Source organism: Ranitomeya imitator, chromosome 5 (assembly GCF_032444005.1).
Source record: "Ranitomeya imitator isolate aRanImi1 chromosome 5, aRanImi1.pri, whole genome shotgun sequence".
Taxonomy (NCBI): Eukaryota; Metazoa; Chordata; class Amphibia; order Anura; family Dendrobatidae; genus Ranitomeya; species Ranitomeya imitator.
Window position 1 is genome coordinate 78,837,481 of NC_091286.1, and position 12,683 is coordinate 78,850,163.

The window sequence follows — 12,683 nt, forward strand, 5'->3', positions numbered from 1 at the left end:
GAGTATTTTCAGAACAGCGGGGGGGCGTACAGGGGGTGGGGACATGGACCTTTATTTTATACACGAAAAACCACAAAAAATGGATTATTCATATCTTCTTTACAGCAAACGCTGCTGCACAGAAGATATGAATCGCGGCTTCAGCACCATTTGGGGGGGACAGCGCTTACTGGAGCGCTGTCTCCTGCATGGCACACGGACTGCACACGGACTACGTGTTTTACACGGACCCATTGACTTTAATGGGTCCGTGTAATCCGTGCACTCCCACGAACACTGACTTGTCTCCGTGTTTGGCACACGGAGACACGGTCCGCAAAAAATCAATGACATCTGCACAGGTGCATTGATTTTAATGCGTCTACGTGTGTCAGTGGCTCCGGTACGTGAGGAAACGGTCACCTCACGTACCGGAGCCACTGACGTGTGAAACCGGTCTTAGATTGTCATACTCCACTAGACCTTTGTGCTTTATTCTAATATTATACATCTGCTATCGATCTCAATCCCCTTTTTGAGCATTTCACTTTCATATGTGTTTAGGTCTGTGCCCATATTTTTTTTTTTTTTAACCACTTTTTGGCTGTTTTATCCAAACTGGAATGACTACAGCGTACCAATTTCATATATATATATATATATATATATATATATATATATATATATATATATATATATATATATATATATATTAATAATAATAATAATAATAATAATAATAATTTTTATTTATATAGCGCCAACATATTCCGCAGCGCTTTACAAATTATAGAGGGGACTTGTACATACAATAGACATTACAGCATAACAGAAATACAGTTCAAAACAGATACCAAGAGGAGTGAGGGCCCTGCTCGTAAGCTTACAAACTATGAGGAAAAGGGGAGACACGAGAGGTGGATGGTAACAATTGCTATAGTTATTCGGACCAGCCATAGTGTAAGGCTTGGGTGTTCATGTAAAGCTGCATGAACCAGTTAATTAATTTTTTTTTTTTTTTTTAATATAGGCCACACAGGGATCGTTAGGTTAATGCATTGAGGCGGTAGGCCAGTCTGAACAAATGAGTTTTTAGGGCACGCTTAAAACTGTGGGGATTGGGGATTAATCGTATTATCCTAGGTAGTGCATTCCAAAGAATCGGCGCAGCACGTGTAAAGTCTTGGAGACGGGATATATATATATATATAGAGAGAGAGAGAGAGAGATGAAAAAAAGGAAAACAGCACTACCAAATGAAATAAAGTGGACTTTAATGCCCAAACGGCGTGACAACGTTTCGGATGTGATATCCTTTCTTGGCTTGAGAAAGGATATCACATCCAAAACATTGCCACGCTGTTTGGGCATTAAAGTCCACTTTTCTTCATTTGGTAGTGCTGTTTTCCTTTTTTTCATCTTTATATTTAGAACCACCTTTAACAGTGGTTTGGGAAGCTTTGCACATTTTTTAAGGTAGTATCTTGATGCTGTTCCGTTTTTTTCAATATATATATATATAGAAGGTGACAAGTCCTCCTGACCCATGGCCAAGTCACCATATGCATTTGGTGAACTGTGGATTCTACGATCTAATATAAGGAATATGTTCATTTATAAAAAATTAAACTTTGGAAGAAGCTGGACATTTTTTTTAACATTTTGGTATGTTTCATTTGTCATTTCAGCTCAGCAAATAAGTGTCTGCTAAAAGTGGCTGCGTACGCCGCTCAACTGGAACAGTATCAAAAAGCAATAGAAATATATGAACAGGTTTGTACTAGTGTATCATTTATAGGGTTGGTCCACGAATAACATTTATCACATAGCCACAGCATAGCGGATAAATGTGATTTGTCAAGGGTCCCAATGCTAGGAAGCGCATCAAACATGAGAGCGGGGGTCCAATTTTCTTGTTGGGTAGAGCAGAGTTTGTGCATGCTCTCTGGCGCTCCATTCATTGTGTATCACTCGGCTTTCCTCGTTAGTCTCATGAATGGTAAGATAATCCGTTACATCAGTAATTAGTGTTAGAAGTAGTCGAATAAAGTCAGTGATGTAAAGTCCCCATTATGATTTATAAAATCGCCTGTAAGGAGAAGGCTGCATTCATAGAGCATGAGGGGGTGTAGAGGACGAGTCTTGACAATGTAGGGTATGAAGCACAATGGAGTCCCAGTGATTTCTATGGACATTGGTGGTTGGTGCAGGGACCTTTTTGAAGAAGCTTCAGTCTCGAAGTTTGTTTCTCTAAAATGAATGGTAGGCGTGGGAGAAGTAAAAAACAAACGGACCAGTGGAACCAGTCAGGAAGCAGAATTGTGATTCTAAGGGTGCATGGACGGGCTGGTAATATTTACAAGTTTATGTCATCGTCATTAAAAATTAGGATGCAGGTAATATCCACCAGGTCCCTTGGCATAAATGGTTTTAAACTGGCTCTTATTAGTCAAAAGCACCACTGATCTGTGATCCTACAAGTATTTCTGTCACCAATTTTACTTAATAGGGTATTGCCAACACTTCTTATTCTTCCCTGACCACAAGATGGGGGCTAGCTAACTGATCGCTGGTGTCCTAACCACTTCCTGCCGCGGCTATCCCGAGACATCGGCTCTGGGTCCCAAGAACGTCTTCAAGAGAATGGAGGTCTGGATGCTGAACTGCTCCACATCTTCCGTAACTGCCAGAGATCCAGTCGGACCACTTGGATATTTTTGGTGGCCCATAGACAATGGATGGAGTGGAGATCTCGCCTTCTGATTAAGTTGTCCCAATTCTCGGGTTTGCGGAGGGCTCCCCACATAGCACCATTACTTAGCAGTGCACCCGTCATCCCACAATCTGATATCTGATGAAGGTCCCATGAGATGACCGAAACGCGACGTTGTATCCTTGCATTGTGTATGCACATGGGATAATTCACTGCCGACATCTTTCTGTTGTATTCATCTTTTTGTGCTTTGTTCTCATATCGAAATTGTAATATTTTCTAGATCGGCACAAGCACGATGGATAATGTCCTGCTGAAGTATAGCGCAAAAGAATATTTCTTCAAAGCTGCCCTCTGCCATTTCATTGTAGATGAGCTGAACGCGAAGGTGAGCGCAGCCATGGATTCAGTGAGGAGAGCAATATAGAGAATTACCTGTTCTACCAATTTATACACTGAGACGAAATTCAACAAATTCTGCCTGTTATCGAACAATGTGTGATAGTTTTGGTATCTTTCCCCCAATATCTACAATGTATCTTGCAACCAATCAGATCTTAGCTTGTATTTCTTTAAGCTGCTCTAGAATAATGGAAGCTGTGCTGTGATTGGTTGCTATCAGATCATACCATCCTAAAGTTACACTTTCAGTGATGAGACTGACCCATTGATGGCAACATTATGGATCAACCTAGGTGCTTGAACCTTGTGACACCCTTAATTGTTTTGACTTATTTGCTCATAAATGACATTTTGAAGGTTAAAGCGGTATACTCCTCTCCAAGATTCTATCCCAATATGTAGTAGGTAAGGTGTAATAAAAATATTAGCAAATACCTCTAGGAGAATAGTTCTCCTGATTCACTATGTTGCTTACCCCATGTGCAGGGCAGTAGCTTAGGTATCTATAGTTAGAAGTACCACTAACAGCTAGCTAACTGTCACTATGTGAGTGGTCGTAACCATGGATACCTAAGCCACTGCAATGCCTGCATATGAGGAAAGAGACTTAGCTAATCAGAAGAACCATGCTACATTTCTAATTGGAGGAATTTGCTAATATTATTATTATTACACTTACTACATACTGGTAATTCCCCTTTAATATTAAGACCACTGTAAATATATTATAAGTATGGCTCTTTATAAATTTTAGCTCATGTGGGACTCTCCTAAGTCAGAAAATTAGAATTTATCTTTATAAATTTTACATTTTCTGGCTTTAGGCTTGAAGAGAGTATCTGTGAATTTTCTAATCGTCAGGTTGTTGCTAACAGTTTGCCAGTACTGCCCTGCATTAACCTCTGCCGGTTTAGGGACGTCACGAACAACTCCTGCTGGCGATTCACCTGTTTCCTGTGTGACGTCACATCGACAGAGCAGTTCCTAACTAAATGCGGGGAGATGGCTGACCATCAACATGACGTCGGCAGTAACGCCCCATCGACATAGCCAAGCAGAAGAGAAGGAACCGCTTTGTTGAACTGACGTTACCGGAAGCAGCAGAATCACTAGCAGGAGGTGCCCGTGATCACCCTGAGCCAGGAGAGGTCATTGCAGGGCAGAATGGACAGGTAGTCATAAACTACCTGCCAATAAGTACTTTGTCTCATAGGGAAAGAATGCCCCATATAACCACTTTAGAAGTAGAAGTTACCACCTATTGATAAGATGACTTATATATTGTTGGGACTTCAGCTGCTGGGACCCGAATCCATCACCGGAAGTGCGCACGTTTATCGTCATTAGAATGGAGTGACGGTTCTCGTGCTCAACCGCCGCTCTGTTCATTGTCTGAGACTACTGGCGAAAGCGTAGTGCAGTGCCCCAGCAGTCCCATGGGGAATGAACGGAGCAGTAGTCAGTAGAGATGAGCGAACCCAAACTATAAAGTTTGGGGTTCATACTGGACACCAAGTCATCCGGTGTTAAATTCCGAGCACTGACTTCTCCCGGAAGTCCATTTAGAGAGAGAGTCTGTGGGATACTCTGCTCTGTTGATAGCCCCTTAGCTCTTACTACGACCATTTTACAGCACCAAAGTTCAGGTCCCCATTGACTTCTATGGGGTTCTAGTTCAGGTACCCGACCTAAAATTTGTCCAAAAGTTGTTATCCAATCTCCCTCCTGGTACATGATGCCTACTTTTTAAACTTTTGGCGAGCATGCTGTCAAAAGTGAAAAATTTGCAACTATTTTGAAAGTTTTTATGCAAATTTTAACTTTTTGGGGCAAAAATTGGGGTAAGATGATTATCAAATGTTGGCCACTGTTTGCGCAGCATGGCACATATAGTTTATAGCAAGGCAAAATATATCAATTTATTTCCCTTTGTTAAAGCACCACTCCAGAGGTGTTTTTTTTTTCACCGCTGGAGTGATGCTTTAAATGTAAGTTCCTCCCCATATATTCGCCCTTCGGCGTCTGTCTGGAAGTCAGAAGCTACGTCACATGCTCTGAAGGCTAGTGTATGAGAGCCAGAACGAGGCCCTCGTAGACCTGTATTGAGTTCTGACCTCTCGCTCGCTACATGAAATGCTGGAGCAGCTGACGGGAGCGGTAGCGAGAACAGGTGGAAATGCAGGAAGGTGAGTATCAGACAAGGGGCAGGGGACTTGGAGTGGTGCTCTACTGTAGTATAAAGCCAACGTATGATCCATTGTTCATCAATCAATGCCATTCCCAGCTCATGTTTCCAGTATGGCTGACACTCATTTCCCTTTGTCAGACCAGACACATGCAGAGCACAGCGAATTCTAACCAGAGTCCAGGGAGGCATCCCACAAGCAGCGCCCATACATTGTGCAGTCATACAGCAGTGACCATACAGTACAAGTAATCCTATTGTGCCCTGTACTTGCTCATCTTGCGGCCTTCTGTTAGTTTTCAAGCTGATTTTTATTTTTATTTTCTAGCTTGCAGTGGAGAAATATGAAGAAATGTTCCCGGCATTTACAGATTCAAGAGAATGCCAGCTAATAAAGGTCAGTGTGTGCAGACGTGAGGCTGGCGGGACTGATTCAGGGTTTGGCTCAGGTGGCACATCAGATTTGGAGTTCAGGGCAACATATAACCTTCCATGAATTTATCTTGTATATTTCTTCAGAAATTGCTTGAAGCTCATGAAGAACAGAACAGTGAAGCCTATACTGAAGCTGTAAGTAATATTCATTAAAAAATGATAATTTTTTGTTCCTTGTCTTGATGTGGCAGGCCAGGTTTCAATGCACCCAGCAGGAAATACTTTATGCCACTTACTAATGCCATATTTGAAGAAATGAGCTGCATTCATTGCCTACAGACTGATCAGAGATACTGATGAAACAACCGCTCACACACCGAGCATTCATGGAGGAGGTGGTTACCTAGTGTTAAAATTGCATGGGGCACTAGTCACACAGATACGTGTAGCGCACTGCGCCTGGCTGACAGACTGTTAATGACGTCCATACCATTTGATCAAGACTATATAAGTGCACCCCACAAGGACAGACACCCTAATTCACCCAACCAACACTACAGAATCTGGTCTCATCTTGTATAAAAATGGGCAATAAAAAGATGTACGAGGTATGGGTCAATATTTTGGCCAAAATACACAATTTTACAACCCACGTCAAGGGTCCTTATTGCCTTTTGAGTCCCTGTTCTGACCTGGTGTTGGTGAAGCGGTTTGTTTTTCCGCACTGCAAAGCAGCATTAATACATAAATACATAGATAATAGTGTAATTCAGCAGTTTTGCGGTCTCCTATTTTTTTTTTAATTTGCCCCTTACTCTGCGTTAAAATACATTTGGTAGGTTACCTAGAACTAGACTAATTATAGAGGACTTTGACAGCAAGATCAGACTTCAGAGTTTGTTGTCTGGTACCATGAAACGGTGTGCGTGGGAGCTGCAGAAACGGTGTGCATGGGAGTTGCAGAAACGGTGTGCGTAGGAGCTGCAGAAACGGTGTGCATAGGACTTGCAGAAACGGTGTGCATAGGAGCTGCAGAAAAGGTGTGCATGGGAGCTGCAGAAACGGTGTGCGTAGGAGCTGCAGAAACGGTGTTCGTGGGAGCTGCAGGGACAGTGTGCTTGGGAGCTGCAGGAACGGTGTGCTTGGGAGCTGCAGGAACGGTGTGCTTGGGAGCTGCAGGAACGGTGTGCGTGGCAGCTGCAGGAACGGTGTGCGTGGCAGCTGCAGGAACGGTGTGCGTGGGAGCTGCAGGAACGGTGTCCGTGGGAGCTGCAGGAACGGTGTGCGTGGGAGCTGCAGGAACGGTGTGCATGGGAGCTGCAGAAACGGTGTGCGTGGGAGCTGCAGGAACGGTGTGCGTGGGAGCTGCAGGAACAGTGTGCGTGGGAGCTGCAGGAACGGTGTGCGTGGGAGCTGCAGGAACGGTGTGCGTGGGAGCTGCAGGAACGGTGTGCGTGGGAGCTGCAGAATATGATTTGACAGAATTAAAAAAAAAACGTTTTTGAAGGTGTTACATGGCGTTTGTAGGGAATCTGTCAGCAGATTTTTGCTACCCTGTCTAAGAGCAGCATAATGTAGGGACAGAGACCCTGTTTCAACGATATATCACTTGATATACTGTGTGCAGCAGTTTTGAATTAATCATTGTTTCTTCTGCTACAGATCTAGCAATGCTCTGAATGATGAGCTGTGTAACCCCACCGCCACCACTGACTGTCAGCTTTCTGTGTACACTGTACATTTTTTTACATATTATGTTTAATATGCTCTGTGGTCGGAATAAAACCCATAGCCTAATAAGGGCCATTAAAGTATTCTTAGAGAATTAACTTGCGAAACGAATTTCCCGGGAAATTTTGCCTGATCTGCCCATTTCTACTGATTACAGATCCTCTTTTAATATAACTTTGTGGATAACGACGCATAAGATATGATTTAATTTTTTTTCTCCACATTTCAGGTGAAGGAGTTTGACTCAATATCTCGTCTGGATCAATGGCTGACGACCATGTTACTCCGCATCAAGAAATCAATCCAAGGAGATGGCGATGGCGACTTGAAATGAAGAAGGGAGTTGGTGAATTCATGTCTGGTCCTTCTTTGCTTCAGTCTCTACAGTTTCAATTTACTTTCACATTTCAGTGCCAGTCTAGTCTGTAGTACTACACGATGTTAATGGCTGCATGTCTTCGAGCACTGAAGGGATTTCATAGCAAATTAATTGTGTAAAATGGAGGAGGATGGGGGGAATTCTTACTGAATGAGTAAGTGTCATTACTATTTTTTCACAATTTCTCCCTAGTCTCTGCACAGTGGAAGCGGCCATTACGTGGACTGTCCTAATAGTTTCCATGCCTAAGGATCACTGGCCGGGGGTCAGGAACATATAAGTAGAGGAACGCAAGATTGTCATTCTTCAGTCAGTTTCTTACAGTACCTGGCTGGTGGGATGGATGAAATCCGAGATGATTCTCTAGTAGTGATGAGCGAGTGTACTCGTTGCTCGAGTGTCCTCCGAGTATTTATGACTGCTTGGAGATTTAGTTTTCATCATCTCAGCTGAATGATTTACAGCTACTAGCCAGCCTGAGTACATGTGAGGATTCCCTAGCAACCAGGCAACCCCCACATGTACTCACCCTGGCTAGCAGCTGTAAATCATTCAGCTGCCGCGATGAAAACTCAATCTCCGAACACTAACAAATACTCGGAGGTCACACGAGCGTGCGCGGGAAAACCCAAGCAACTAGTATACTCGCTTATCACTATTCTCTAGCTAAATTTATTTTTACAAGAATTTGATTACTAAAGCAAAAGGAGCTAGCGAATGGGAACGACTGCTGCCAATCCAATAGAAAAAGTTCACTTGCTTTTTAAGTTTTCGACTTTTTGCTGGTTTGGATCTGAGTCTAGAGTAGAATATTAGTAATAGAACACACTTTCCTCTATTTTTGTTTTTTCCTGCACCACTGTTTAGATTTTTTTCTATAGAAATAGATGGTAAATAGATTGCTAAAAATGAAGCTACTTTAGGCGAGGATCACACTGGAGTCCAGAATTCCTGTAAGAAACCTGTTTGTCCGTTGATGGAAACAGGTTTCTTCTTGGTTGTCCATCACTTTTTCGTAAAAGCACAGCAAATAGACGTTGCGAACCCATACGTAGTCTCTGACACAAGTGTGAACCTAGCGGTACGTAGGCAACGGAGCACCACAACATGGCTCATGGGCTAGCTGTGATTGCATCACTTAGAAGACAGAGCAATGGTCTTATCCAGCCTTAGTCATACTCAGTATAAGGGCTTATCTGTTTAGTATTCCAAATGAGTCTGTACAATAAGATGTGTGTAATGTAGGTGTCTCAGTATATTGTATACGGTCATATCACTGATCACGGGGGAGGGGGGATTTTCTTGTATAGTGTTCCACCTTCACAGTGCTGTAGCTCATGAATTATTTTGCATTTTCTTTAGTTATTTGGAAACCGGTTTCCATAGATTTAGTCTTGGTTGGACTGAAATGTAGAAAAGCTAATGCGCTATCAAATAATTACTAAAAATTATTATACAAATATATTAAGAAGATAATGGTTCAAGTATAGACTTTAGGTAGAATTGTGTCTTTGGTGTGTTGTCCGTATGTGTTTCTGAGTTCGGTTAGAGCCACATGGAAAATTAACACATTTCCCTATAGAAAAAGTTGTCCAGAAACTTACTGACATTGCAAAAACAAACCTGCCTACTATAGGAAAAGATGAAACCTGAGCCAACGTTTTACCATGACTCGCAGACATTGCCGGAGCCCGAGTCCTAGCCTTCTTTCTGATGTCCAAAGATCTTCATGGATTAAGCTGCTCTCAGAAACGCTAATCCTGTCCATAGTGATCACTGTAAGCAGAAACCTTGGGGGAGATTTAGAAGCTAAATGTGCCAAAAACTTGATTTATTGTGTTTTAAATATTGTTCACTTTGATAGATTTGAGTGTGGCTTAGAAAAGGGTATGGTTTAAAGGGAATCTGTCAGCAGGTTTTGCTACCTCATCTGTGAGCAATAGAAAATGCATAAAGACCACAGAGAGTTATAAATGCCCTAACAATAATGTGGATACACTGCGGAGTGTGCTTAGTTATTAATTAATCAACAAAGACAAATTCTGTAAAGTTACAAACTATCTTTATTAATGCCAAAAATACAAACAAACCACATGCAAGGATAAAGGATCGAGTCCATACTAGAAGTAAATTTATATTAAAAGAACAAGCAGGCAGCAATATAACCATGAGAGCAGTGGAAGGCATACAATGTGAACGTATGGGGGAACCCCAGACATGCAAGACAAAATGCCGTTCATTAATAAAGTGCATAGTATATGAACAAGTATATAACTGCATGTACTGAGGTACCACCACTGGCCACAAAGAAGCAGGGCAAAAGATAATAATTATGTAATGCCAGGCAAAATCTATTGGCCAAACATATAATGTCATAACTATGGCCGTAATATAGTAGCTCCAAATAATGATGGCCTAAGTTTCCACAGATGCATTATAAGTTGTAACACCAAATCATCTTACCCATACTGATGCCCAACCTGTGCGCAGGTGCCCCGACGCGCGTTTCGCTGTTGCTTCCTCGGGGGAAGCACTCTTGGATGTTGTAAGCAGAGGCAGTTTTACCTTTGCAGCATCGGAGCAGTGCAGTGGCACCGAATTTGGTCAGATCCGGCAATTCAGCCAAATTCCGAGAAGGGCTTACAAGCTTTAAGAGAGAAAGCTTTCAAATGCTGCGCACCTTGAGTAGGAGACCAGGAACCGTAGATAGATTGCAGAGGTGGCTGGTAACCTAGACAAGTAGTGCACAATAAAATTAAAATTCCTCATGTTCTTGAATGGATAGAATTTTTATAAAAAGTAAATTACAAAGTTACTTAATTTTACAAGCAGTTTGCAATTTTTCTCATTTAAGATGAGACAGCCCCTTTAATAGCGTCTGTGTGCAGTGGATAAGGCAAAGTATTTGTTATGTTTCCTTATAAATTTTACAAGCGAAGTTTTGATTTTTGTTTGAATTGTGCAAACCTAGCAGATCTATCAGATCACCAGATTTTTTTTCTGTATGATAAATATTGTCTGCTTTCACTGTGCATAGGCAGCAGGCAAACTTGACCATGTTCATATGAAATTCTTTCAGGATACAGTCATTGCTCTATTATTTTATATGACCTGATTTACAGTACAGCAGAGTATGTAACAAGATTTTATTTTTTATCTTCTAGTATTTGTACGTGCGTTTTTCCTTATTTGTTTTTGTGAGTCATGTAGCACAGCCCATTTTATACTTGGGACGTCACTTCTGAAGCCTCTGACTGTTTCGTACTTTATTGACTTTTGTGGAATTATTTTCTTTTACGTGGTATTTTTTCATTTATGATGATCAGAAAACAGTATTTTTGCACAGTTGTGAGAATATGCATACTACTCAGTGTCACAGTAAAATGATGCAATAGTTTTTTTTTTTTTGTAGTCTTGTGTCTCGTCCTGTGTGTCTTAATAAACTATTAGATTTTCTGGATATCTTATTAAATAGTGGATGGCATGTGTCAGCTGTTGTGCAGAATGTCATGCTGCAGTTTCCAACCTATAAAGGACAATCTGTCTTCCTTCTCGGTGTAAAATTCTGTAACCAATATCTAATAACTCTAAGCAGGAAATACTGTCTTTTGTGTGCACATTGTACAGTTAATAAAGTGACAGTATGCAACAGCAACAAATTGTGTTTTTTTTTTTCCTTCCTTTGCTTCCTACACAACAATCAAGCATGGAGTATAGAAAATATTAGATGAAGAAATTGAAAGGAACATGTCAGGAACCAAACCGCTATTCACCTTCAGAAACTGGGGTAAATAAGGGTTAAAGGGAACATGTCACCAGTTTTTTCATATCTGAACTAAGACTAGAATCTTATTCGATATCTATGCTTCACTCGTTATAGGGGTATATAACCCACTGACTCCCCCTGTATACCACCCAACACCTTTTTAAATTCTCCTGCGCTCCTTGTAAATCCTGCCAGTCTGGTCTGAGAGGTGTCCTTGCTTAGGCGTCTATCCCTCCTCTGTGCTTCTGATCGCCAACATTCTGCTCTGACTGACATGGATGACGCCTCCTCCAATGTCATCCACATAGCCAGGCGAAATCTTGTGTCTGCGCAGAGACATCATCAGCTCACGTCTGCGCGCACTGTTCTGCCCTACTATGGGCAGAGCCTAAAACATAAGGGTGCATGTGGACTTATGTTTTAGACTCTGCCCACAGTAGGGCAGAGAAAAATGCTCAGGTGCCAGCTGCGTCACCCATGTTAATCGGAGCAGGAAGACTGCGATCATAAGTCGGGAGAAGGGATAGACACCTAAGCTAGGACGTCTATTGGACAGGAGGATTTACAGAGTGCGCGGGTGAGTTTCAAAAGGTTTTTCGAGTTGGGATTATATACCCCTTCATGGAATGCAGCATAAGCATGGATTAAAGTGCTAGTTTTAGTTCAAACATGAAAAACTGGTGACAGGTTCCCTTTAAAGGGAACCTGTGCTGAGTAAACTACAGATGCTGTTGGGTCGGGGCTGTTATACTGATTACAATGATACCGTGGTTGATGAAATCCATCTTGTTGTTGTGCAATCTTTATTTTCAGTTTTAAGTTAATGATATGCTGTCTTCAGAGTGTACTGTGACTTGAATGCAGAGTTTGGGGGGGGAGTCATCTGACGAACTCTCTGCGGCCCTTGGACCCAGAAAGAAAAATTTTACTCTCATCAGTCCACAAAATGTTGTTTCTCCATTTCTCTTAAGGCCAGTTGATGTGTTCTGTGGCAAATTGTATCCACTTCAGTAAATGTCTGTTTTCTCTTCGCAACGACAGCACCCACTGAGAGAGGGTATCCGCTCCTAGGAACAGGAAACCTACAGAAAGATAAAAGGGTCAGCCCCCTTGCTCCCTCAGTTGGTTTCCTGTTCCTAAGGGAACCTATGGA

General features: G+C 42.0%; 1 protein-coding gene across 1 annotated transcript in view; it reads left to right on the top strand.

The window, feature by feature from the left end:
• Nucleotides 1–11,423, top strand: part of LOC138681380 (beta-soluble NSF attachment protein) — a 41,291-nt gene extending 29,868 nt beyond the window's left edge. Inside the window, exons 7-11 of the mRNA XM_069768840.1 lie at nt 1,668–1,752; nt 2,976–3,080; nt 5,608–5,676; nt 5,799–5,849; nt 7,615–11,423. Of these exons, the coding sequence (XP_069624941.1) occupies nt 1,668–1,752; nt 2,976–3,080; nt 5,608–5,676; nt 5,799–5,849; nt 7,615–7,719 (415 nt within the window). The 3' untranslated portion in view covers nt 7,720–11,423. The remainder of the gene's footprint in view (nt 1–1,667; nt 1,753–2,975; nt 3,081–5,607; nt 5,677–5,798; nt 5,850–7,614) is intronic.
• Nucleotides 11,424–12,683: the final 1,260 nt, after the last annotated feature.